Below are 26,524 nucleotides of genomic sequence, written 5' to 3' on the forward strand. Positions count from 1 at the left end.
TCCACGGTAGGGTCACGCTCCAGTCATTCCAACATGCAGCAGCAGCAGATCTTTTCGTGAGTTCCCTGAAAAGGTAATTTTTTTTAGTTTTCATTGAATTGTTATGCAATCATATGTATGCTCATTAAGATTGTGTATATTTTTAGGTTGGGAGTAGAGTTGGATCGACTGTCCGAAACACATCCCTCATATTTCACATTCAATTAATGGGAAAAGCCATGAATGATGTGCGAACACATCCCTTCGTTAATAGGATACCTTTGTTTTTGTTTAAGGTTTTTCTAATCGGCGCTGGAGTAATTGCAGTAATCCAGTTATATGATTATTCTCAACCACTGGAGCGGTAGCCAAGGGAGGAAACATGCCCAATCACGTGTCCACCCGAGAGATGGAGTGATGAAATCATGTGCGAGGTGGATTGTTCCGCTGCAGGATCGTGAGAGATGGCAACAGCTTGGGAAGCCCTTCATCCAGAAGTGGATTTTTCACTGCTGATGACGAGTCGTTTGGTTGTCTTTTGGAGATTCTGTCATATGAATATGGAACATTCACCTTTGGCTTAGAGCTACCAACAGTGATACAGGCAGCTCCACCTTCGTTTGTATGTTGACCTTCGATCACACCGTACGCAGCCAACCGTGACAATCTCCCCGTTCCAACAGGGGGAACGTTTGACTTCAGCTTCATAGTACGAAATGATAATGCTTCTATACTCTTTGGTTACGCCTCCGAAACGTCGTGATTTAATTTAGTTGTTTTCATTTATTTTATTTTTTACCTACGTGACTTTACCGAAAAAAACAAAGAGTATGAATCCTAGCATTCACGGAAGCTTCAAATCTAGACAATGCTTCTGTGCAGCATGGAATAAAATATATATTTCTCAAATTATACGTGCCATTACAGTGGTGTATAGGTTCTAGATTTGAAGCTTTCGTGACTGCAAGGATTCATACTCTTAGGTTTTTCGGTAAAGTCACGTAGGGAAAAATAAATAAATAACAAGAAATAATAAAAATAAATCATAAATATTATAGAAATAATAATAGAAATAAAATAATGAATCACGACGTTTCGGAGGCAATACAAGCTTCCTTCATCAGGTGTAAAAAGGCACAGCAAAATAACCGTAGTGATTTATTATTTTATTTCTATTATTTTTCAAAGTATTTGTATCATTAATGTATTATTACATATTTATTTATTTATTTTCCCCAACGTGACTTTACCGAAAAAAACTAAGAGTATGGTGTATAGGTGGCATGAGGGTGGTGTAGGTGACGTGAAGATGCGATCCATCACAAAGGATCCAGCCTCTGGAGTTGTTTCCACAAAACTGCGCTTATTTTCTTTCATCAAAGGCACCGACCGAGAAGTCCTCGCAGCAGCCAGCCGTGACGAGCCTCGCAAAAAACATTTACAAACTCGGAGCCAGAGATGGCACGCGGAGATTCGGATATAAACAGCGCCCCTGCGATATATCGTTGAAATAACTCACTTTGCGCAAATCGTTCTGTTTTGAAATGAGAAGCAGACCCTTGGCAGATTTCACTTGGAAATTTGTGCAGTTTTTTTTTTACCGCAGCGTGCTCCCCACCGAGTGTTCAAGGCTCAAGAAGAGGTCACGAGACGTGAGGATTTTCCTCGAAATATTTGACGGTGCCGCCCTCAACTGTACAGGTGACAGCATTTGAGTAGCTCTGTTAGCAAGTTCCTCTTCAAAGCCAGAAGCCCCACGACAAACAGTCCCACACTTACGAACGCCCGACATACGAATATCCGCACTTACAAACGAGCTTCCATAAAGTATTTATTTTTAACCATCTGACTTGCCAACGTGAGCTCGCACTTGCGAGGCGAATCGCCTATTTGGTTTTATTTTGTTTAAAAATGCTTCCCTTTTTGTTGCACACTGACCGTATGTGCATTTAAATATATTGTGTTCCGACTTACGAACGGGTCTCAGGAACGGAGCCCATTCTCAAGTCGGGGACTGCCCGTAGCGCATGGGGATAGCTGCCCGAATTTTCTCTCTCCACGTGCTTCTAATCTGCGCCTCTTCTATAGACAAACCGTCCTATCTCATTACACTGCAACCTCCCATCTCACGCTGTTTCCCTCTACCCCTTGTGCCCTGCACTGACATCTCCATCGTGTTAGAATGCCATAGTACGTATTGCGTAAACTGTCATGTTAAAGGCAGTCTGTCACAGTCAACAGTGTGGTGGCAATGTTATTGTCAATGTGGCAGAGCTCACCACATGCCCATCACAATGCTACTGCCTACCACCTACAGCACAATGCCCTCTAAACACCCACACAGAGCTCAACAAGAGCTACCATTCACCACTAAGATGTCACCACAGCGGTTGTGCCAGGTTAGGTGCACTTTGAGGCCACGTGAAGTGATGAAGGCTCGCTGGAAGGTCACGGGACATGCGGAGGCGTTAGTCGATTGACTACGATGACTGACAGATGCACCACTTGTGATCCCCACTGCGCCAATTCACTGTTGAGCCACCCGGCGCTCTGCTCATTGTTGTGGGCGCTACAACTCTGCCCTCCGTTGTTGTCGAGTGGCCAGGAGTATCCTTTACGAGCCTACACACACCTCGCCCACGGACTGTCACACATGCGTCCACCGGTTCGGTTTCTGACAGCGGTGATGCACCAGGGTTAATCATCCCTGGAAACTTGGTTTGATTTGGCACGGCAGTGGCGTGGTGACGAGAGTTCTGTGCAGCCAATTAAAACGAAAGGTTGTTGAAAAGTTAAAATAATGCCCAATTGTTTCGCCAGGAATGCCTCAGCTTGGGGCGGCGATGCCGCTTGTTGCAGGGGTTCGAGGTTGGAATCGAGCGGCCGTCCCGGCAATTACTGCGGGGGCATTCACCGTAGAAGTCGCGCCGTCTGCTTCACAGGGGACATTAAAGATTTCACGACGTCTTTCGCAAGAGTGACCCATTGCGTGCCGGCGCTAATCACATGGTATGATACGCAGTTATCGCTCCCGGTTGGCAGACCACATAGCTTGGGCCAGTTGTTGGTGCAGGTGCTTATCTGTTGTATATTCTCCTTGTTCAGCATGGTGATAAATAAGTGACATTTATTAACTGCAACGTAGCAGTCAATAAGCGGCATAGGGAGAAAAAAGCTATCACGCGTTTGCATTTATTGGTTTAATATTTTATGATAGACAAAGTGACAAAATAAAGACCACACATACTGATAATATATATATGCGTGTGTACACAGACACACAAACTCTCTCTATTATTTATTGACTTAAACCAGGAGTACAGTAACAGCAATTTGCTATGAAAAAAGCCGAAAGGAAAAAGCAAATCTAGGTGCGGCTTAAAACGGACACAATACAACTGTACACAATTTACACAGATTATAGCAACAAATAATTAAAATAAACTTTCTTCTTCTTTCAGAATATACAAATTAAAACGCGCCCTACAACGTGACGTACGTGTTTTTTTTTTTACACAGAAACCCTGGAAATATCTGAATCAGAATTTCCCATATTCACGCAAATTAATGTTTTGTTTTATAAAAAAAAAGGGAGAAACGTTGAATATTTAGTCACGTTCCATAAATGGACAGGATGCGTGAGTTACAATGTGGAACTCGCAGTGAAGTAGCTGCAGACCCCCCCTCCCTCCCAGGGGACCCCACCGGCGAAAAGGGGACCAGGCGCTGGGCGACAAAGGGGGGCGGTTGACCAGGGATGGATTGGGGGGGGGGCAGCTTCCATTCCACAACCACCTCCGAGCCCCCCCCCCCACGCCCCATTATCCTTTAATAGTTTGCGCCAGGGCCCCATTCCAACCACGCGACACCACTGGGCTCTCTCCAAGCCCACTGGAGGTGCTTCCCGACACAACCGGCTCAGCTGAAGGGACAACTTGGTGACGGGGCCTCTCTCTAAAGCAGCTTTGGGACTGTTTCTGCACCAATTTTTTGTTAAATACTCTACTGAATCTAGAGAACACGCGCTAGATTGTGCTTTCAAGATGGAACAAATTCCCGTTTTCAGTCCGTCTCAATAATTATCGCGGAGGTGACAGATTGGTCATTTTCTTTTTTTCTAAATCTGCCAGACTTTCAGCCAAAATGACGACTACATTCACATGTGCTGTCCATTTTAAATTAAGTTAATTAACACATGTCACTGACGGTGCATCTGTATGCACGCTAACGATGCATTTAAATACTGTTGATGCTCATGTCACCTCACATATCAACACCTTTTTTTTAATAGCAGCACAATTCATTACGCAGGAGATTTAACGTTAGGTAAAAAATAAAAGAGGATTTTTTCTTTTGTCTACTACAAAGAACCAACGAAAGCAAGATTCCTTTCACGTCATCGGCCAATGCATAATAACATCACGGGTGGTTACATTGTGAAGCATCAGCAGAACCACGTGCATGGGTCGAGAGCAATGCAAGTGCCACCATCGACGAGGAAACGCTTCCGAAAAAAACCGCGGCCTGTCCAGTTTCACCCCCAACGAGGGGCGCGCAGCAGCAGCGTGTTTTGACCACCACCACCATCATCGCAGAGAAACCGGGATTCGGACACCTGTAAAGATACGCACTGCCAGACCCCCCCTCCCCGCCCTCGCCTCGCCATTCCATGAACCGTTTGCGATGATTCGGGGGCCACAGTTGGACGATTTAATTGAATCCATTCACCTTCGTTTTCCTATTGTGGTGACGTTCACGGCATACAGTGGGCAGCGGCAGAAGTCCTTCGATGAAGCCATTACGAACAGAGAGTACAAAACGTAGAACGGCCCTTTTGTCAATTCACGAGAAGGATGACCTCTCTCGCCCCGCGTCGGTCACGAGCCGCGGACTGACTCTACTCCATCACGTTGGTTCACCGTGGGTCGCTGGAGGAAGAGACCCAGCGAGGAGCAAATCAAAGATCACGCAACGTGGTCGTGGTTGAGACTCAAACTCGGGTGGCCGGGTTCGTAGTGCAGTGTGGCAAACACCGCGTCAACGTCCCCCCACTCCCACCCGCTGAACGAAGTTAAAACGATCGATTTTTACCCTCGCGATTCGACGCCTGCTTCGCGGGGGGGGGGGGGTAAGAATCGTATTTTAGTCGATGGGCGCGTCGTTACTACCCGACAAAGACGCGTGGTGACAACTCGTTGAAACGTTTCGACGGCTTTGGCGACGCCGGATTACCAATCGGTGCGACCGAGGTGGGATTCTCGCACGCGAGACGAGGTGCGGGATCGATCGTTCGAGTGAGACTGGAATATTGGCACGCGAATAACACGCGAGAGCGACGTTTGAGATGGACGTGAGAGCGGCGTGAAATCGGCACAGGATCGGCATGCAATCAGGACGTGGGAGATTGACATGCCGTTTTGACGTGTGCTAGAGATATGTTGATCGACAAGTCAGATCGACATGAACATGTGGGACTGACGTGTGGGATTGAGATGTGGGACGTGGGAGTGAACATTTGAGATATGCAATTGACATTATGAAGCACTGCCAATCCGAGATCATGACCACACTCATGTTTCTGACACGTCACCTAATTAAGATGTTTCTGGCTCTGGGTCTTATGTCCTCAACATCTATGGACGTTGTTTAACGATTCAACTTCCTATTCAACTTCCTTCAATGTCCAATTATTTTAAGCAACGGATCCATGCAAAGTTCCATTCATGGATCACCGCACACACAAGCTGTCATTTAACCATGATCAAGAACCGATGCGAATATAAGGTGAACATTATTTTTTGGCACAGGGCTTCAATCGATCACTTTATATATTGTGCTCCTTGATGCAGCCAGTCGCCTCCTTAGATGACAATAATTGCGTTACACTTTATTTACACGGGAAAGTGTCGCTGACTCAAGGCTTCCTTCAGGAGGGTCCTGCGTCCAGATGGTTGGCCAATTCTATGAACAAGTGCTTGGCATGTTTGAGGAATCCAGAGCGCCCAGAGAAAAACTCACGCATATTAGGGGGGGATACACTATCAAAGCTCCGCCCAGATAGATTCAACCCCATCTCTGTTCTACCACCCGGCCACTGCAAAGTCCAATCTCACGTCCCCTCTCGTATTCACACGGGGCAGGTTTCACACCCACTACGAACGGGACTCAACCCCGCATGGCCTCCGAGATCCATTTAAAAGCCACCGAAATCGACTCGGGCAAGACTGCTGCCGCAGCGAGCTCGAAGTGGAGTGTGCAGACTTGGCAAAGCGCGGAGATCGTCAACCCCCCCCCGCCTCCTACCACGACTCCGGCTCCGACTCTGCGCACTCCACGCCCGATCTGAGCAGCGACTTCGCCCGAAACGGACCCAACCTGCGTCATCGCGCACGCCGCTGCTAGCCGCCAGCCCTGCCACAAAATATGAAACGGGTTTGTGTAGCCGGTTGCATAAAAAAAACACCTTTGGGTAAATGTTCTTACGCCCAGCGTCTAAAGTAATGGTCCGAGTGAGACGAAGTATAAGGGTTCGCCAACATCAGCACGCGATTGGATGTGTCGCGGCTCGGGGAAATCACGATTCGACTCCCGAGAAACCGCCGTGGGGAAAATGATGCTTATTGTAGTGGCCTCTAGTGGCTGGAGGGGTGAGGGTCACACAAACCGTACAACGTAATATCAATTGAAAACAAACACAAAATAAACCGAAGCTCGCTCCCATGTGCGGCACGGCGGAGAGTCGAGACGCGTCGACGGTGGTGCCATTACAATCCCTGGCTCTCGGTGGCAAAGTGGAAAATTCCACTGAAAGTATCGAGAGAGAAAGAGACGTCATTTGCAACTGGCCGCAAATCTCTCCACAAGGGACGCTGCTGGTCAGGGATTTTCAGAGGGGTTTCTGGTTGCCGGGTCGGGAGGGGTGAGCGGTGAGGGATAAGGGTGGGGCGGGGGCGCTAATGTTTTCCTTATGTCGCCTTCATTAACCAAATCCCTTTTATTTTGTTTTCACTTTGTCGGCGTACTGAAACGGTCACTTTTGGACGCGTTGTGGATCCGACTTGGGGATTGCCTCTCGGGCAACGAGCCCCACTGACAAGCGAGTTAAGAATAATCATCATCATTGTTGAAAATAACGCTTCTTCAACCGAGGTCAAAGCCATCGAAGCCATCGGCTCTGTCCACCTGCAACGTGACAGGGACGATGCCACTCTGCACGACTGACACAAGCCAGCCCCCCAAACAACATCCAGGGGGAGAATCAATCTGGATTTGAAGTTTTCGTGACTGCAAGGAATCCCTGTAACATCCAGGATGGGGGGGGGGTTGTTATTCTCCCCACGCCCTCACTCGGCAGGGGGGTTTCGTGCTCTCCGAGCCCCGAGTTGTCGACGCAGCGTCACGGACGCGACCGCTTCCTCAGCTGCGCGCCGCTTCTCTGGCCCGAGCCACTGCTGCTAATTGTTGTTAACACGAATAACACTTCCGAGGAGGCGAAACGCGGCGTTGGCGAGTGTTACTGAAACTCGCGCGAGTTTTCTTCGTCGTCATTATTATTATTGCTGCTGCTGCTGCTGTGTCTTGGCTACCAGCACGGCTAGAGAGGAAGGATGTTCTTGCTCGGGCAGTGAAGGTTTTTTTTTCATGGACAGCCTCAACATGCAGGAGTTGACCTCCACGCGCACAACCCACAGCCCCCGAAGCGGTGGCGATTCAAACAGGGGGGGGGGGGGGGAGCAGCTCCTTCAATGCTTTCAAATGGCACCGTTCCCCGTGGTCAAGTCAATCGATCCTCTGCCCTGCAACCAAGACGGGTTCCGTGTGGCCGCATAAAACGCACGCGCACGCAAGCACGCGCGCTTACACGTGTTCATATACAAGCAAGAAGGACTCCGTACAGAAGCTGTTTTTTTTTCTTACAGAGTAAGGCAAGGGCTCAGACAGCAAACGCGTAAGGCAAACATTTAACTACAAAACACATTCAGAAAAAAATAAATACAATTAACAGGAAATGTCTTCCCCTCGGCATTATAATATACTGTAGGTGTCATCGATTAATCACACCAAATAAAGATTTCTAGTTCTTTTTAGAGTTTTTTGTTTGTTTGTTTTTAATATATATCGTCATCTCTGACTTAGCGTGATTATGTTACAATTTACAGTTTCTTGTGGAAAACAGTATGCGATGTCATGATTTAAAAATAAAATCTGGCGGCTGACGAGTTTCACGGCCGACTGCACAATCGCGCGCGGGTTCCCCTCTCGACACAAAGCGCCATGACGGGGGGCGGTCGAACGCGCGGATGAACGGGGGGGGGGCAGCAGGACACGATCACGACACGGGAACTGGCACGTCGTCGTCGTCGTCGTTTTCTTAGAAGATTGCAGGTAGAGTGTTTCACGTGCCACCGAGCGCGCGCCGATATATCCAGCTGGGTGCGCCGTTTGCGAGGACATTTGTTTTGAGACTACGCAAGCCCCGCTGAAAACGGGGCCAGTCTCAAACGTGGGAACAAACAGACCCGGGTCGGTTAGTCCGTGTACTGAAAAAGGCACTTTGCCCAAAACCTCAACTTGCCGAGGTCGAGTGTGACATGTGACTGACGCAGTTGTGCTAGGACGATGACCGCCCGGCATTGCCTGTGACGAAGTCCCTTGATAGGTGAACGTCTGGGTTAAAACACGGTCAAATTTTTGAACTGCATACGCACGGCTGTTTACTTACGCAGGAGGGCTAAGGCATTTCAGTGAGTTGGGATATTTTTTTTAAGTTCTCATGGTTTTTTTTTTCGTGGAAAATGGTTGTAACGTTCCGTAAATGTTCACGAGTGTTTGAGTCGGGCCAACGATGCCACCTATTTTTTAAGTACAAGCTGCACACACGTTGTTGCTACGGAGTCGGATGAAAACCCAGGATGTTTTAAAAACCGGTCACTCAAAAGTGGAGGTGGGTGGGTGGTGTTCGCAGCGGGGATAAGAGCTGGCACCGACTCCGAATTGAAGGGAGACGATGTCGCAAGGCGCGAGCGATCGTTGCCGATTATAATCGATGATAATTATCAATGGGCCCAGGGAAGTCCTGGCCGCCACATGGGGACACGTGTGCCTCCTCCCCGCGTCGGGATAGGCCCACGATCGCGCATTGCCCACACCCCTTCGCCGCTCGCCCCTCCAAACGCAGAGCCGCAAGGTTCCGACCAATGTCTCTCGGCACGCTTGTCGTCCTCCAAAACGAGACCAAAAATGACGGAAAAGTTGAGTTCTAAACGCGAACTTCACAAAAAACAACAGCAACAACAACAAAAAGTGGCCGTGCGAGACCGCGGAGACGCGACAACGCGGCTGGGCAAAGTTCAACGACGGCCGCCCGCCAGTGGGGACGTCCCGCCGAGGAGATGGAGCGCGCGCGTGGGAATGGCGGAGGTGAGGGACGGGACTGGATCCCCCCTCCTCCCCCCCCCCCCGCGGAATCCGCTCGCGGCGAGCCGAGCTTCGAGCGAACGAAGAAAAGTCGCCGCGTTGTCGCGGCCTGACGAGGCGAGGGGCGGCGAACACTTTGGACTGAGCGGTGTGTCGCGTCGGGTCGCGTGGCCTTAAGATTTGGCGAGCTGCCAGCTTGTGCGAGGGGACCGATTTGAAGTCGATTTAAGTTTCACCTTTTACTGTTGTCGCGAGCTGCATTGTGCGCAACCCCGACGGGCTTTCGCGCAGTGTTTTTTGTAACCGTGCGGTTTTTTTTTTGTCAGCACTTTTCCAAATATCCGAGTCCCACGCAGGCGACCTCCACCTGCGGCAACCCCGTCTGACCCGCGCGCCTGCCCAGTGCCGCCCCCCTCTGGGCCCCGTGGAGCACCAGGTGCCGTCCCGCGCGAAGGGACCGAAGCGAGGGCCGTCGACCCTCACTGGAAACAACCGGTGTTGAGCAGCTTGGAGTGAGTTGAGGTAATAAAAGACCACACCGCCACGCGAGTGGTCCTGAGACATTGCAACGAACAATTAGAACCGCGACGCAGCGCTGCTGGGGGGTAAAGGGGTTTGGTTTTTTTTTTCTATTTTTTTTGTACACGTTTACCGTCAACACAAAAGAAAACATTTATTTGAAAAGCGACTAGGGAGATGGTTGAAGACAACTTGTAGAAAGATGGACTCTCACTGTAAACTAACTGAACAGCAAAATAATAACTTTGTTTTGTTATCAACGACATGCATTTCTTAAAATCTTCAACAGCACGATTCCTTTTTCACGGTCACACGACAGCGCACTTTTTCCTCTTCCCCCCCCCCCTTCGTTTCTCTCGATAATATCACAAAATAAATAACATAGCAAATGCTCTCTTTTCAAATATATGAAAATCTTTAGAATTACAAAAGGTTCGGTGAGGAATTGATTAAAACGCTAAAGAAAAAATAAACAGTCGGAAAGACTAAGAAAGTCACGCAATGATTCAAAGTCCGGCGAGGGCCGACCAACGCCTCTCCGTCCAGCTTCATTTGCCCCCCTTTCCTCCCACAATCCTCAGCTCCAAAAGTACTCACGTAATGAATATATACAACCGGTAATTGAATGTAACGGAACTGGTTTACACCTGAGTTTGCAGAGATGCTTATTTGTAGTGTTTACCGATGAGAATATAAACGGTTAAAACAGATATCTGAAATGCACCATGATGATGACGACGACGACAGTGGTCGCGGTTTCAACTGAAACGAAATGAGGAATAAAAGAAGCGGACCCTGACGAAAGGGCGCGAGATTCGAAATAACAAAAACGGCGGCGGCAAAAGCAGCGGAGGGTCGAAACGAGTTGCTGGGTCTGTTGCTGCTGCTGCGGCGTGCGTGCCGGCGGGTCGGCGGGCAGACGGGCCGGCGGGCAGACGGGCAGACGTGCGAGCGTGCCTGAGAGCGCAAGCGCAGGCGATGGATTGGATGATGGACGCACGGAATGAAAACCGCTGTCCTTCGGAACTAAACTCCATCGTGATGAGGCGTGAATACTGCAGAGAGCATCCTGGGCGGGCACGAGGGGGGAAACATTTATTTATTATATAAAACGGCCTCTTAAAATTATACCTCAGATTTTTTATTTTTTTGAAAAGGTAATGATCATCATCATTATTATTGGTTGCTCAAATTTGAAATAAAAACCATTTTATTTCGTTGAGGCAATTCCCACGTCTTGGGTGAACCACTCTGCTTTGACGAAGTAAAAAAAAGAAACCCCAGCAGATTAACGAGAGAAAACACGTTACTTTGTTTTTCAAACGCTAAATGCCTATCACAGTTAATCAGGAAAATGCAAAGCGCAAGCGACAGACGCACCCCTCCCCCGAGCTCCCTCCAACATTCCTTATGTACAGCCGCGGTTCAACGGCGCTTATTTGCACGTGCGCGATTTTCGGATGAGGAACAAACGTCAAAACGAATGTTCCTGTTTGTAATGGGTTAGCACTGTTTAGCAGCAGTTGTCAGCACTGTAAGTGTAGGCTCAGAGAAGAAGAAAAACACATTACCAAGAGAGTAAAACAAAAATTCAAAATCCCCTGGTAAGGGATGTGCAAACCTATTGAGTTAAGTGCTGTGTTAGCTTTCTCCTAGAACACCTGCCCACCCCCTCTTCACTATTACACGCTGCTTTTGAAACATTCGAAAAGCACAAAACTTGACCCACACGCACGGACGCAACCCCGGCTACAAGATCGGAACGACGAGACGGAGACGCCGGCCAACGCACAAGCTTCGTGAAGATGATGTCCCGATATGCCGTTCCGTTGGGGACAACGGAACATCTTGAGGAACGCAGCAGATGCAGCAGCAGCAGCAACGCTGTAGCCACAAAGGTCACCAACACGAGACAAAATAACAAACCCTCTGAAGAAAATAATGAAAAGCGTTTTCGTATATTCCACCAACGTCGTGTACATTTGGCATCTTAAGATTCCGCAGCTGAATCGGGGGTGGGGGGGGGGGTGGTGACGGGAAATCAAAACCCACAAAGGAACCTCCCCCTCCACCTCGGGGTGCTCTCAAAAGTCTTCAACAAATTCGTCGTCAGTCGCTCGACGATCCCCAGGAAAGTTCTGCTTTCTTGCCGACAGTGCTGAAACTGTAGTGAGAATCAAGCGCCGCACAGTTCTGTCGAGCGGGTGCACTTCTTGATAGTAGTGTGTAGCTGGGTCAACAGAGGCTGGCACAAACACTGTTTGGTCGCTTCTTTGACAACAAAATAAAAAAACTTCTTCCTTTGAAAAACCAAGAGGGTGCTGCTCTTTGCTCCAAAAGCTGTCCCGTGGATTGGTTCGCTGCCAACAGAATGAAATTAAAAAGGTAGTTAAAGTGGAGACTCGGAACTCTTCCTCCTACACGATGGCTTTTTCAAAGCGGACCGATCGGATTCAGGGTCCCGCGGCGACGTCGCCCCGACTCTCAAGATGCCGGGCGACTCCGTAGCCCGCTTCACGGCGGGCGCCGGAGGGACACCGGCTTCAAGACGGAGGGACAATCGCAAACGGCTTTTCCTGCCGTCCCCCAAACCCGGCCGCTCCGCCGTTTCGTCACAAACCAATGGGAACGAACAAGCAACAACAACGAAACAATTAAAAACCACTTTGGTGGAAGGGCCGCCTCAACTCCCTCTCTTCCCCCTGCTGAAACGGCATCGTCGCGTCGAGGCCGGAGGTTACAGGGCGCGCACAAACGGCGGAGGGTCCCCTACGGCGGCCGCGCCGGCGTTATGACGGCGACGACCTGAGCGGCGGGCTGCTGTAGCGAGGGTCGTTGGCTCGATTGGACACGCCGAACGGCTGGTGCGCTTCGTAGTTGCTGCAGCCGCCGCTGCCCGCGCAGCCGCCCGGCACGGCCGCGACCGCTGCCGCCGCCGCCGCCGGCCCGGCCGGGGGGCTCGCCTGGCTGCCGCCGCGGAAGTGAAGCGAGAGCGGCCCGTTCTCGCGGCACCGCGGCCCGCCCACAGCCTGCGCGGAGGCCGCGCCGCCGCCGTGTAGGCTGGCCCCGTTGGGCTCGCCGACCCCCGCGCCGGAGCTGGATGGGTCGAGCGGCGAGCACTCGGTGTTCTCGCCGTCCTGGTCGCTCTCCTCGGGCTCGGCGTGCTGCCGGTTCTCCTCGCTGTAGAAGAAGGACATCTCGCGGAAGGACGCGTCCAGTTCGTCCTTCAGTATGGAGATGAAGTCCACGAAGTTGGGCCGCATCTTGGGGTTGTACTGCCAGCACAGCGACATCAGCTCGAACCTGGTGGGCACACACGGCACGGGGGGGGGGGGGGCGGGACGGGTCGCACGCGAGACCGGGGAAAGGGAGGACAGGTAGGAAGGACATAGGTCACATCGTCATTGTCAGCCGTGATCTATCCACGACTGGATGAAGACCTCCAAAGGCCTTTGCGGTCCATCCAGCAGCCACACATGGGATGCTTTCATCGCTCTATTTTTCTGCAGTTGCCGTCTTCTCTGGCGTGTTCCCTCCTATTGGCTGCCATTCTGTCGTTAGTCTTGACCACCAGCCATCATCGCTGCTCGTGATGCGTCCTGCCCAAGCACACTTCAAAAAGTCTTAACGGTCAAAAAGCTGACAATGCGCTTATGTTCTCCGATCCATGTGTTCCTCTTTCTGTTTCTCGGTATAATTCCAAGAGGTCATGAGGACAAAACAACAACATAAATTTTGACTGCGTACTAATCATAAACACTACACACGATCCAAAGCCAGTGAGCAATGCAAGGAGCGGCCAAAGAGTTGACGAACTGGACACCAGCGCGAAAAGCGGAACCAGCCACGCATTCTTGCGCGAAACATCTTGCGCAATAATCCACCAACTGCGGTTGATGTGGACGCACGGGGCCCCCTTGTTCCCGAGGACCTCGCGTCAGAACGACCGCCGTCAATACCGCCATCCCCTCCCGCACTGCGAATCCGGTCGCGGTGATGTGCAATTATTCGTAGTGAAACCAGGCGTATGCCTATATAAAGATACAGGACTGCGTAGCCACTCTCTGGGGCGGGCGGGCGGGCCGAGGGGGGAGGTGGAATCGCGGCCAGTTTGGCGAAGTCGCGTCTTGGCACGCACGGTCGACCTGCGGTCATCTTACAATGCGTGCCCAGTCGCCAACGGCAACAGTCGCTCGCAAACACGAGCGAGCGTCGGGCAAACTCTGCCGTCGAGCGACGCGATGCGACGATCCGTGCCCACGGTTGATTGACGGATTGTCGCGGTTCAGGCCTGTGATGATTTTTCGCCTCCTTTTTTTTGCCGTCTCATTTGTAACTTTTCAATTTTTAACGTCTCGTTTTGGTCACGCTTGCGTTTTGGTCCCATTCGGATACATTTTGCACATAATTCACATTGCCGCTAAAAACCAATACATTCTCACACCTGCGATTCGATGTATCGTGAACTAGTGGCGTAGACATCGAGTACGCAGGCGGCGCAACTGCACGCAGGACCCACGGGCCGGAGGGGCCCCAGGTGCCAGGCTATGAGAAGGCCCCATTTCTATTCCTTGCGGCAGGTGCCCATGCGAACCACGCTGCATCATCACAGCCGTGAGCACTTTGCCCATTATAATGGATGCCTATTTAAGCACACGCCCGGCTGCCACGTGGCAGGAAAAAGGCAGTGCCCACCCCCCCTACGGGACCAACTGTGAAAAAGAGCTTCACAGCTCATCGGATTCCTCCAGTCTAAAAAAAAATTCTGATTCTAATGCAGGAGGGTCGGCGCGTGAGCGAGGTCCGAGAGAGGGGGGGAGGAACTCACAGCCGATCTTCGCAGTTCTCCGGCCGCTCCAGGAGGCCGCCGTCCATGACGAACTTGAGCACCTGCTCGTTGGACATCCCCTGGTAGGGCTGCTCGGCCAGCGTGGAAATCTCCCACAGCACAACGCCAAAGGACCTGCGCACGCGTCGCGACGGCCGTCACACGGATCGTCACGAGAACCACTCTCACGGTTGTTGATACAGGTCATACAAACCCGGCCGTCACAACGACCATCACAAGGACCGTCACAACGACCGTCACAACGACCATCACGACGACCGTCATGATGACCGTCACAACGACAGTCACAACCGCCGTAACGACGACCGTCACGACGACCGTCACGACGACCGTCACGACAACCGTAACGACGACCGTCACGACGGCAGTCACAACTACCGTCACGACCGCCGTCACGACGACCGTCACGACGGCCGTCACGACGACCGTCACGACGGCCGTCACGACGACCGTCACGACGACCGTCACGACGACGATCACTACGGCCGTCACAACGACCGTCACAACCGCCGTCACAACGGCCGTCACAACCGCCGTCACAACGGCCGTCACAATCGCCGTCACAACAACCGTCATAACCGCCATCACAACGACCGTCACAACGACCGTCACAACGACCGTCACAACGACCGTCACAACGACCGTCACAACCGCCATCACAACTACCGTCATAACGACCGTCACAACGACCGTCATAACCGCCGTCACAAAGACCGTCATAACGACCATCACAACAACCGTCTCAACGGCCGTCACAAGGACAGTCATAGCCACCATTACAATGACTATCACAACAACCGTCACGACAGTCGTAACGACCGTCACAACGACCGTCAAAACCACCGCCAACAACGACCGTTACCACAACCGCCGTCACAACGACCAGGGTCGCCGAGGCTTGGCGGTGGCGACGGCCGCTGGGAACGACCGAGGAACTGGCGCGGTGGAGGTGGAGGAGGGCGGTCGCCGCTCGCACTCACCACACGTCCGAGTGCGTCGTGAAGACGCCGTCCTTGAGGGACTCGGGCGCCATCCAGCGCACGGGGAGCAGCCCCTTGCCGCCCTTGCGGTAGTAGTCCGTCTCGTAGATGTCGCGCGTCATGCCGAAGTCTGCACACCGCAAGCACACCGCCCCATTCCGGCATCAGCGCCCTCGCCGTTCGCACGGTGTGTCCGATCGGGCAAAGTGTCCCCATGCCGTGGGTCCTAGACCAGTGCTGAACATTGTAAATTAAACTATTTTTTATTTTACCAGGTAAAGCCCACTGAGCTATGTAGCTCTTTTTCAAAAGCGACCTGGCCACATATGAGAGCTCAACGAAGTGGCTCATCAAGTGGAAATTTAAAGCAGCCAAATACTCTAAACACATGTTTCTAAATGTGGAGGGAAAAACAGGAGGACCCGGAGAAAAATCCACGTAATCACGGGGAGATCGTGCAAACTCCAAATACACAGCAGGCGTCAGGGTCGGGTTCGAACCCACGACCTCCTGTCACATCTCGTCACCGTGGCGTCCATGGCAGAGAGACCACACTCAAACCGCTGATGACTTCCCACCATTGTGGTGATAATATTTGGTGACATTAATAATCAGTCGCTTCTCTCATTCCACTGCGAGGTGATGGCCTCTACACAGTAAGTACATTTAGAAACACGCCACCCTTGTTTGTCACGAGAGGAGTGGCAGTCGTGTGGGGGTTGTTTGACCATACTTCGCCACGCTGGTCAGTGCAGACTGGTGAAGGGTGCAGGACCGGTTTGGATTCTAGATTTGAAGTTTCCGTGACTGCAAGGACCCATAATCTTCGGCTGTAACTGCAGTCGTCGCTGCGTCGCTGTCTCTCTATCCCCCCCCCCGCGCTTCTCTCCCTCAACCTCTCGCTTCTAGCCCCGCCCACTCCCCCCCCGCACAGTCTCACGTCCCAGTCCCTGACGTCCACACTTATATAAACTCCTTAGCCCCGGCATTTCTCCCACTTTAGTAAAACATTTCTAGCTGTGATTTTCACACCTGGTGACGATTGCTTGTGTTGCAATCGAAACGACGTGATTTAATGGGCATTTATTCATTTATTTATTATTTTTATCTTGTTTTTATTTCATTTTTTACCTACGTGACTTTACCGAAAGAACCAGAGTTCAGATATCACTCGCCACGGATGTTAGCCATGGCTGTGGGAAGCGGACTGCACCACCGTTCCCCCACATTGTTTAAGTATTTTGTCGTCGTAGTAAAATAAAGTTCCATGCTATATTTTTCCCACTTTCAAATGGTAATAAACCCCAATTAAGAAGGCACTACAGACACTATTTATCATCACCAGGCTGCCTGTGAGGGCACACGTAAGGACTTGTAAATCACTGGCAGAGTGAAACATTCATTACTGTGAATAGCAACATGGGGACACGTGTAAAACACAGTTCCAGACGAAATGCATTGTGGTTCTTGTCTTAGGTCACCGTCAAAATTATGGTTATCGAAAACAACGGGAGCACTTCTTCAGGAAACTAAGTGTTTTTTGTTGCATGTGCACGAGATGCGTGTGTTTTGGACAGCTTTCAGTGCGTCGCTTGACACTCACGGCTATACAGCCCGCACTATTTATATTCCGTTACGGTTGGGTTTATCTCGGCGTGAACAAGACGCGACTTCCTCGTAGCCTCTTCCTAGGTACGAGGATCCGGGGCACAGATCGCATGCACGAGTCGCGGTGGTATACCGCCCGGCGCCTTACCCCCGATCTTGACCGTGTAGTCCTCGGCCACCATGCAGTTGCGAGCGGCGAGGTCGCGGTGCACGTATTTCTTGGCGTTGAGGTAGGCCATGCCGTCGGCAATCTCTCCGGCCATCTGCACGATCTTCTCGAGCGTGGGTGGCGGCTTCCCCGGGTTGTTCTGCGGCACACACAGTCGGACGAAGCGCGCTCACGATTGCCGCTCCGGCTGGCGCGCGTGCAAGCACAACCTCTCGCGCTTGCCTCCCAAAGGCGGCTTTGTCGCGAATCAGCAACGGAATAGCGCAGCTCGGCGGGGTTAACAACGCCACCCGTAGTGAACTCGCGATTATCTACGGTAATCAGTGTGGGGTGGGGGGGAGTAGTGGGGTGGTAGGAAGGATGGCCCAAATAATTAGACCATAATATATTTCGGGTTTCATCATCATCAACATCATCACGATCGATGTGCAGATAGCCCATAAGTGGCCACTGAACATTTCGTCATTTGTTTACAAAAGGGTTTTCGCGACATAAAGTGGGGGGCGAGATGTAGAACACGTCACCTGTTTGAGTCGATGACCCCCACACACAGGCGTGCGTGTAAAGGCGGCGACTATTTTTTGTTCGCGTGCGATAATCCTCGAGTTCAGCGCAAATTTCTCCGGCGCTACGTACAGCGGCGTGACCCCAGGCCGACGCCAGGGTTGTCGAGAGCATCGCTCCCGCGAGGAGCACCCCGAATGCCGGCCGTACCAGGGCCTCCAGATTTTCACCGAATCCAAAGTTGCGGTCTTTGCAGGTTTAGGCCGCACGCCGAGCCTTTACCCATCGAACTTGAGGCGCTCGCCAAACGCTATCAACGCCGCGTGCAGTGCTGTGGCTAATGCGCTCAATATAAATGAATGCTCAATACGGGCCCCCCCCCACCCCAACCGAGAAGACCGCAGTTGAATTACGAGCGGCCGCGGGAAAACCTACGGGCGAGGTTTCAACTTGGCAGATATCTATGGCGGCGGGTCGTACACGGAGACGCCGCCGCTCGCTCACCTCGGCGTCGGGGCGGAGGGAGCGCAGGTAGCTCTTGAGGTCGCCGTGGGTCATGAGCTCCATGACCACCAGGGTCGGCTGCCCTTGCGACACCACCCCCAGCAGACGTACCTGCGGGCGGGGGACACGCGTGGCTACTCAGTTCCCCCCGAAGGAGCCCCCGGCACGTGGAGCAAAACCTCGGTCACCATGCCGAACGACACGCGGTACACGACCCGAAAACATGGCGGAGGGCGCAAGAAGTTGATTAGAGACGGCGTCGACAACAGCGGCAACGCCGTGGGCGCTGTGATGCGACAATAACGGACGGCGAACACATCAACAATCATGCAGATATTACCTAATTACACGATACAATACTAACCAATGAGACTACTCTATCCATGGATCGCTTGCCAATGAACCGACGCAGTAATTAACCCTCGATGAATAGATACTGTAGAGACATGGCTGTCAGATCGACTATGAACAGAATCGATACAACAGACACCACGATTCAGGTTTCACGAGGACCATATATGGGCAATAACACGCCCACTCTCCTCCATACACGGACCGATCGCCGATTTGGTCGGATGTCCGATTTGATTCCGTACCGATGCCGATAATTACACGACCGCGCCGGCGCGTGCCTCTTGGCCTCTGCGACGGCGGTGCTTGCTCGCGTGCAGCGGCGGCGGGCCGGGCGGTGGGAGGATGGTGGGGAAGGCAGGGGGCACACGTACCACGTGGTGGCAGCTGAAGGACTTCATGACGGAGGCCTCGTTGAGGAACTCGATACGCTCGCGCAGGCTCGCGCCCTCGTTCACCGTCTTGACGGCGACGCGCGTCTCCGTCTCGTCCTTGATAACGCCGCGCGCCATGCCCTCGTAGACCATCCCGAACGAGCCCTGGCCCAGCTCGCGCAGCAGCAGGATCTTATCGCGAGCCACCTCCCACTCGTCGGGGATGTACACTGTGCGGTGGGGGGGGGGGGACGGGTGTGCACCTCTGTTTAACTGGACGTTATGGCTTGTCGTATATCCCTTCAGTATAAATAAAGATTCTGATTGATTTTGATAAACGGGTACGCGAAACGTCTCGCGGTGCACTGTTGGGAATCGGGGCCACGATTTGATTTACTTGACAATCAATTTGGTTTAAAGTCTCCTGTTTACCTTCCGTTTTTTGTTTGTTTCTCAATTGTATTCTGCCCGGTAATTTATATACATGCAAATAATCGATCCGTACACACACACACAATTTGGTGCATGTATCATCAAGTTGTGTACTTATGAATCGATGCACCGCTAACTATTATTTAACCTTTACTTAATCCAGTTTCCATCGTGGTTTTACATTCTAGGTTTACAATTCTAGGTTTAAAATGCTTTAACTGTCGTAATTTTTTTTTACATTTCAGTTCCGGCTCAGCACGATCCTCCCCACTGCTGGCGACAGAGACATCTCAGCCAAACGGCCGGCGGTAGCCATCGCTGGTCAGGACGCAGCCTCTGGCCACCAGCGTCTGACGCTGTCGCCTCGACAGACCTGGTTTTCACCTGAGGACGGCTGCTGTCGCCTCGACAGACCTGGTTTTCACCTGAGGACGGCTGCTGTCGCCTCGACAGACCTGGTTTTCACCTGAGGACGGCTGCTGTCGCCTCGACAGACCTGGTTTTCACCTGAGGACGGCTGCTGTCGCCTCGACAGACCTGGTTTTCACCTGAGGACGGCTGCTGTCGCCTCGACAGACCTGGTTTTCACCTGAGGACGGCTGCTGTCGCCTCGACAGACCTGGTTTTCACCTGAGGACGGCTGCTGTCGCCTCGACAGACCTGGTTTTCACCTGAGGACGGCTGCTGTCGCCTCGACAGACCTGGTTTTCACCTGAGGACGGCTGCTGTCGCCTCGACAGACCTGGTTTTCACCTGAGGACGGCTGCTGTCGCCTCGACAGATCTGGTTTTCACCTGAGCACGGCTGCAAGCGTTGTGGCCGAAACGTCGTGAGAATTATTTTATTATGTTTTATTTGTATTATTTTATTACTTCCCTTCTACGTGACTTTACCGAAAGAACCAAGAAGATGAATCCCTGCAGTCACGAAAGCTTTAAATCGAACTCCGTTTTTGTGTTTAATTGTCCTTCCCCCGCACCTCCGATCGCCACGGTTGGCTACGTACGGTGCAAAAGAAGTTCAACATGCACGCGCAACAACTCCACGCGGCAGCGTGGCGCCCCCCGTCGACGGTGCCTCCCTACGCGTCTGCACGTCCCACCGCGGAATTCCTTGCTGCCCAATCTGGAGCCGCCCACGGAACGCGATCCTGCTGAACAGCACGTGCCGCTACGTCGAACGAAAGGTATTTGTCCGTCATCTAAAACCATTTTTGTATCGACTGACACTGCGTTTCTGAAATTTGCGCATCTCATCCAAGTGAATAATTTTGAAACTCTAACTTGCATTTCACTCCGACGTGGACAGCGCTGATGAATATTAGCAGCGCAATTCACGTCAAGTCGGACTCATATGTATGCATGCACATAAGGCCTCTATTACTTGACATCTGTGAAAAAGAGCTCCATAGCGCATCTCTCCACGTGTGTGTGTGCGTCGTGTGACGCATGCTCGTCAATTCTTTTTCCGGCGGTGTCTCGTTTTCATTCACGACGTTTCTCCCAATTCTTTCATTTCATGCGTTCCGTGGTCTGAATTTTACGGATTGTGCTTTGAGATGCCGAATAAATGTCGAACCTTTAACTTAACGTATATAAAACATGACTGCGGAGGTGTAAAAATGGCACGGAGAGGACACGGGAGGAAAAAAAATACAGGGGGGCATCCGTGGGCATTTGGCGTTGGGCTTGTCGTCCGCGGAATATCTGTACCAGGCTCCTGTTTAATAAATAAATAAAACAATACCGGGGGGCGTTGGTGTAACGTTGGCACTAGGGTCATAGGTCAACAAATAAGCAGGCAGAGACGAAAAGGGTGCAATGGCGTGAAGAGACGGAGATAGGACATGCTGACAGCTTCTGTGAAGGGCTGACGGGCCTGCAGGCACGGATATCACGGCCGCGGAATGCCACAACTAAAGGTCGACTATTCCAGTGCTTCCCAACTCCAGTCCTCGAAACCCTCGCACCGCGGTCCATTCGCCTTTTCGTGATTACCAAAACCTTTTATGTTCGTACGCAAATGAAGCCACTGCCATACTGCACGCGGCTGATGGTTGGCAATGGAGGCGGACGGGTGTCAAGGGGAGACTGTGTGGCGTTTATAAACTATATCATGAGAAGCAAAGTATCGTTAATGGGTTGTTTTTGCCCACCAGGCCTCACCAGGCCTCACCAGGCCCCGCCAGGCCTCACCAGGCCTCACCAGGCCCTACCACAGTTAGATGCACCGTGAGGACTGGAGTTGAGAAACGTCGGGGGGAGGAGGGGGGGTGGGAACGGGGTGGGGGGGGTCAAAGTGCTTCACGATGCACCCTCACGCAGCCGACATCAGACTGGCCCCCGGTATAAACCTTGGCTCTTTCGGTCGCAAGTTTTGCGGACCGTGGAAAAAATATCCAATTATAATTGTCTATCGGCCCAATGCCCCTCGCCATCACAAATTGCTTACCAGTGTCTATTAAAGTGAGTGAGTAAAATGCAGGCCGATCGATATGGCACGAGATGTTAACGTTTTATGTTTTAAATGTTGCACCGACCTTCGTTGGTGCTGATGTACTCGGGGTTCACAGACGCGTACAAAATCCCGTTGGGCAGACGAGCCTCATTCCTGCACCAGGGAATAAAAAACAAGGCGACAATCAACCCAGCGTTTCATTCAGACAGCCAAAGTCTCCCCAGACATTTTTTGGAAAATTAATTTTGTCATCTGTCTTTTCAACCGCGCAACGGTCATGGGAGTGCCAACGAAGCCTCCTTGGCTGTCAAAACTCTCTTCACGTTTGCCTTGTCCATCACAGTATTTGTCCGGTGTTGTACCGGCTCATCCATCAGCGCACGTGAACACACATTGTCATGTCTCTTATCTTTGGTCATCCTTTCCTTCTTTTTCACTCTACCATTCCCTGCAAGATGATGTTGAGGGGGTTGTCTCCGTTTTCATGCTACGTCTTCACATCACCCATTGCGGTTCACTTTTATTCTTTGCTGTTGCCAGAAGTGATTTGTGTTCTCCCATCTTTTCACGCAAAATTTTATAAAATTTCCCATTTCAAATGCACACACACGGACACACGCGCGCACACACGGACGCACGCACACACGGACGCAACGCACACACGGACGCACCGTTTCTTGACAAAGAAGAACAGCAGGCCAGCGCCGATGGCGACTATTACGAGCAGTAGGGAGACCACGATGACCACCACGGGGATCACCTGGCTGGGCTGGGCCACGGCTGCACGCACGCACATAAGTGGGGGGAGGGGGGGGGGGCGGTGAGTCAGTGTGCACGACGCTCGCTCTCGCCCATGTTTTTGGCCAACGTGCCAGCCAATTCCCTGCAGCCGAGGGTGAACCTTTTGCCATTGCTACGTTGAGTATTCACACTGCGGAGCGAGGGTCAAGGCCGGACGTCTGGTTTTACCAGACCGAGACCCGGCCGTGGTTGGGCCAGCGTGCAGCTGCGGGCTCGCTTGCGCCGTGGGAATGAGGGATGAGCGTTGGCGGCGACGCTTACGGGGCGTGGGCACGACGAAGCTGATGGGCTCGCTCCAGGACCCGTTCCCGGCGAGCGAGGTGGCGCGCACGCGCGCCGTCAAGTTGCCGGGCAGCAGGCCGTGGATCTTCCTGCCGTGGCCCTCTTTGCGGTAGGCGGTGAGCGACACGCACTCCAGCCGCTCCACCTGCTGCTGCCGCGACACGATACGTGAGAGCACAATCGGGCCGTTCGCCCACCTGCACACGCCGCTCACCCGCACTCGCACCGCTCGCACCCGCGGCTACACCGTTCACTCATTGTGTGTACAAGGGCAATGCTGTGCGTACGTGTGTAACGCCGTGGGGTACGTGTGAAACGCCGTGCGTACGTGTGTAACGCCGTGCGTGCATGAGCAATGGAACAACAAAGAGTGAACCAGGAGCAACAGCATCTGCTCATATAATCTGCACTTTCCTCTTCTGCCTATAGCTGTCTGCTGCCTATGAGGTGTCTAGCAAATGTTTATACTGGTAGGAACCTCCTGGTTACACCAGCCCACAGGGGATTATTGTGTCCGTCCGTCGTGCAGGGAGGGGCTGGGTGGGGAGGGAGGGGCTGGGTGGGGACGGGAGGGTGGGGCTTGGTGGGGAGGGTGGGGTTGGGTGGGGGAGGGTGGGGAGGGGCTGGGTGAGGAGGGTCCTGAGGGGCTGGGTGGGGAGGGTGGGGCTGGGTGGGGAGGGGCTGGTCACCCCGTGGTGCCCTTATAAAACTCAACGTTTAACCTACTCACGCCGGCTTGTGCCTGCCCTCACAGTCGGGCATATTTGCGTAATACACCACGCCGCCGTTGACCCTGGCCATTGACCGAGCAACCCAACGTTCCTACCAGCTCCCTCCGCAGGAATGTGTTGTATTTATTTATTTGTAAACACACACGAGAGTTCAAAGTGATTTCCTGCTAAAATGTGCACTGAGGTACTGGTGCTCAGCTCCTGTTCACAGCCCTGAGGCCAGCGGTGGAAATTTCTCATTCCTATGTCAGGGGCGAGTCTCCCCATAGGACAACCGGCAGTGACTTCCCAACAAAGTTGTAACTCACTTTAACAACCCCAGCGGGATGATGGGCTGAGTCAACCCAAAATCAGGATTTGAATTCACAACCTTCGGACTGCGAGCAGGAGGCTCTGCTGCCGAGCCAGCTGGCCGCATTATAGAGATGCGTGTGTGGGTGTGTGTGTATATGTGTGGCGGTGTCAAGATCGGCCTCAGTGGAGGAGGCTCGTGAAGGACGCTACTGGGCAGTTTTTAAGCAGTCGCCTTCCAACAACAACGGAGGGCGGAGGAGCGACGCTCACAACAACGAGCGGAGCGCCGGGTGGCTAAAGCACAGCAAAAGTTGGCACAGAAGGGGGCACAGGTGTTGCATCAGCCAGTCATCTCGGTCATCTCAGTTAGTCGACCCGTGGCACCTGCTGGGTCTGCCCCGTGACCTCCTGCCAGCGGGCGCTCGACACTTAACGTGGCCTCAAGGTGCACATGGCCTGGCACAAGCGTCGTGGTGACGTCACCGCCACTTAGTGGCGAATGGCGGTTGTTGTTGTTATATGTGTATCTGTATGCAAGATGCGGCTGCACTTAAGTAGTGCGTGAATCTAATTTGCATTATTTGCATTATCATGAATAATTATCAATCAACAGGCAAGCGAAGCGAGTTCAGAATCTGGCAAAGGGAACGAAATGCCGTCGCCCGCTTTCAGCGGCTGCGGTGACGGCGGTGAGCGAGGAGGGTGGGGTCGCGGGGTCATGGGGTCGCGGGGTCATGGGGTCACGGGGCAGCCTGACCTGCTCTCGCCAGACGGTGATCTCGTAGAGGATGATGAACCCGTTGGGATTGGTGGGCTCGGGCCACGACAGGAAGACAATGTTGCCGTTGAGCAGCTTGGCCGCCATGGAGCCCGGGATATCATCGGCGTGGGCTGAGGGGCAGGTGCACACAAAGATAAAGATCGCTACCCCCCCCCGCCGCGTAGCCTTCACAGACTATTGTGGTAAGTGCGTACGAAGGACGGCACGGTGCTCGAGGGGGTGGCGTGGTCGACATCACTTTTGCGTACATGTTGTCAAGAATTGGTTTGCGTGACCTATGCAGGCACCGGAGGAAGCTACATTTTTGGCCCCGAATCATCATTACAAGGCCGATAGTCTTCACCAGACCGGATGAATGCCTCATAAAGAGCGTAAATAATGGGGTAACGCTCCCCCGCGTGACATGATGAATGGTGCTTGACAGCAAATGACCGGGTGACTATCTGACGATTAAATTTAAGGGCTCATAATACTCTTTGCTGGGAGGGGTGGTGGGAGGGGTGTGGTGCCTCACGCTCTGGCATGGTCCTGGCGAAGACGTAGTTCTGCATGCTGCAGCCGAGGTCGGCGGCGGCGTGGTTGCACGCTTGGATGTCGATGCGGTACACCGTGAAGTGGCGCAGGCCTTCGATCACCGCAAACTCGCGCTGCCGCACGACCTTGTCCATCGTGGGGAAGTTGTCACGGGGGGCCGCGGTGGTGTGCGCCCCTCCGCCTCCGCCGCCCGCGGGGCCGTCCGTAGTCCTGCCGAAGAAGGGCAGATCGTCGCCGCCTCTGCCGCCGTTGAGCATCACCACGCTGGCGTTGTTGAACGGGGAGGTGGGGGCGGCCGGAGCCTCGCGCCGGCGTCTTGACGGCCTGCGCGCGGCCATGGGCGGGGGGGGGGGGGCGAGACACGCTCGGATGGGAACACGTGACAAAGCGGGCGCGGACCCCCAAGGGCGAAGGCAAATCATCTGCGCCATCCGCTAAACCTACGGCGGATATGCCTCGAACACAGCCCGGGCTAAAGCTGGGCTCGTGGAGAAGGAGGCAGCAGAAGAGGAGGCCTCAAATGGCGACTTCTCTCATAAAATGATGAGCTCTTGCTAACCGCTCCGATGAATGAACGTTGTAAGCGTGTGACGATGTCTGGACATATCAGTGCATGGACTAAAATCGATTCTGATGTGTTATAAGTGTTTGGTTCGCATAAATCCTGCAGCCGCGAGAGGCACTATATGTACCAGAATGGCAAAACAAACTCTGTCCTCGAGTGGAATTGGCAACAACTGTGACGATTCCTCAACTCACGATAGGGCGATTGGGAGACGCCTCGTACGCACGCAAGCCTGGCCGCTGTTTCACGTGTTGGGTGAATCAATGGGACACCTACGTCTGCGTCGACTAACGCAGGAACGACGACTGTGGCGGATTTGTGAAGCTATGAATACCCTGGTCAAACCCAGGTTCCTTTGGGCACAGACATTCAAAATACACTTCCCCTGTGTCC

General features: G+C 52.6%; 1 protein-coding gene across 4 annotated transcripts in view; it reads right to left on the reverse strand.

The window, feature by feature from the left end:
* Positions 1 to 7,520: 7,520 nt before the first annotated feature.
* Positions 7,521 to 26,524, reverse strand: part of LOC144945955 (insulin-like growth factor 1 receptor) — a 120,133-nt gene continuing 101,129 nt past the window's right edge. For all 4 annotated transcript variants that reach the window (XM_078874628.1, XM_078874627.1, XM_078874626.1 and 1 more), the window contains 11 exons: positions 25,547 to 25,890; positions 25,009 to 25,142; positions 23,206 to 23,374; positions 22,815 to 22,923; positions 22,226 to 22,296; positions 19,255 to 19,484; positions 18,530 to 18,640; positions 17,501 to 17,660; positions 15,745 to 15,874; positions 14,744 to 14,878; positions 7,521 to 13,218 (listed from right to left, as the gene is read on the reverse strand). In XM_078874628.1, coding sequence (XP_078730754.1) covers positions 12,705 to 13,218; positions 14,744 to 14,878; positions 15,745 to 15,874; positions 17,501 to 17,660; positions 18,530 to 18,640; positions 19,255 to 19,484; positions 22,226 to 22,296; positions 22,815 to 22,923; positions 23,206 to 23,374; positions 25,009 to 25,142; positions 25,547 to 25,890 — 2,107 coding nt within the window. In that variant the 3' untranslated portion in view covers positions 7,521 to 12,704. The remainder of the gene's footprint in view (positions 13,219 to 14,743; positions 14,879 to 15,744; positions 15,875 to 17,500; positions 17,661 to 18,529; positions 18,641 to 19,254; positions 19,485 to 22,225; positions 22,297 to 22,814; positions 22,924 to 23,205; positions 23,375 to 25,008; positions 25,143 to 25,546; positions 25,891 to 26,524) is intronic.

The sequence above is a fragment of the Lampetra fluviatilis genome, chromosome 39, assembly GCF_964198595.1.
Source record: "Lampetra fluviatilis chromosome 39, kcLamFluv1.1, whole genome shotgun sequence".
NCBI lineage: Eukaryota > Metazoa > Chordata > Hyperoartia > Petromyzontiformes > Petromyzontidae > Lampetra > Lampetra fluviatilis.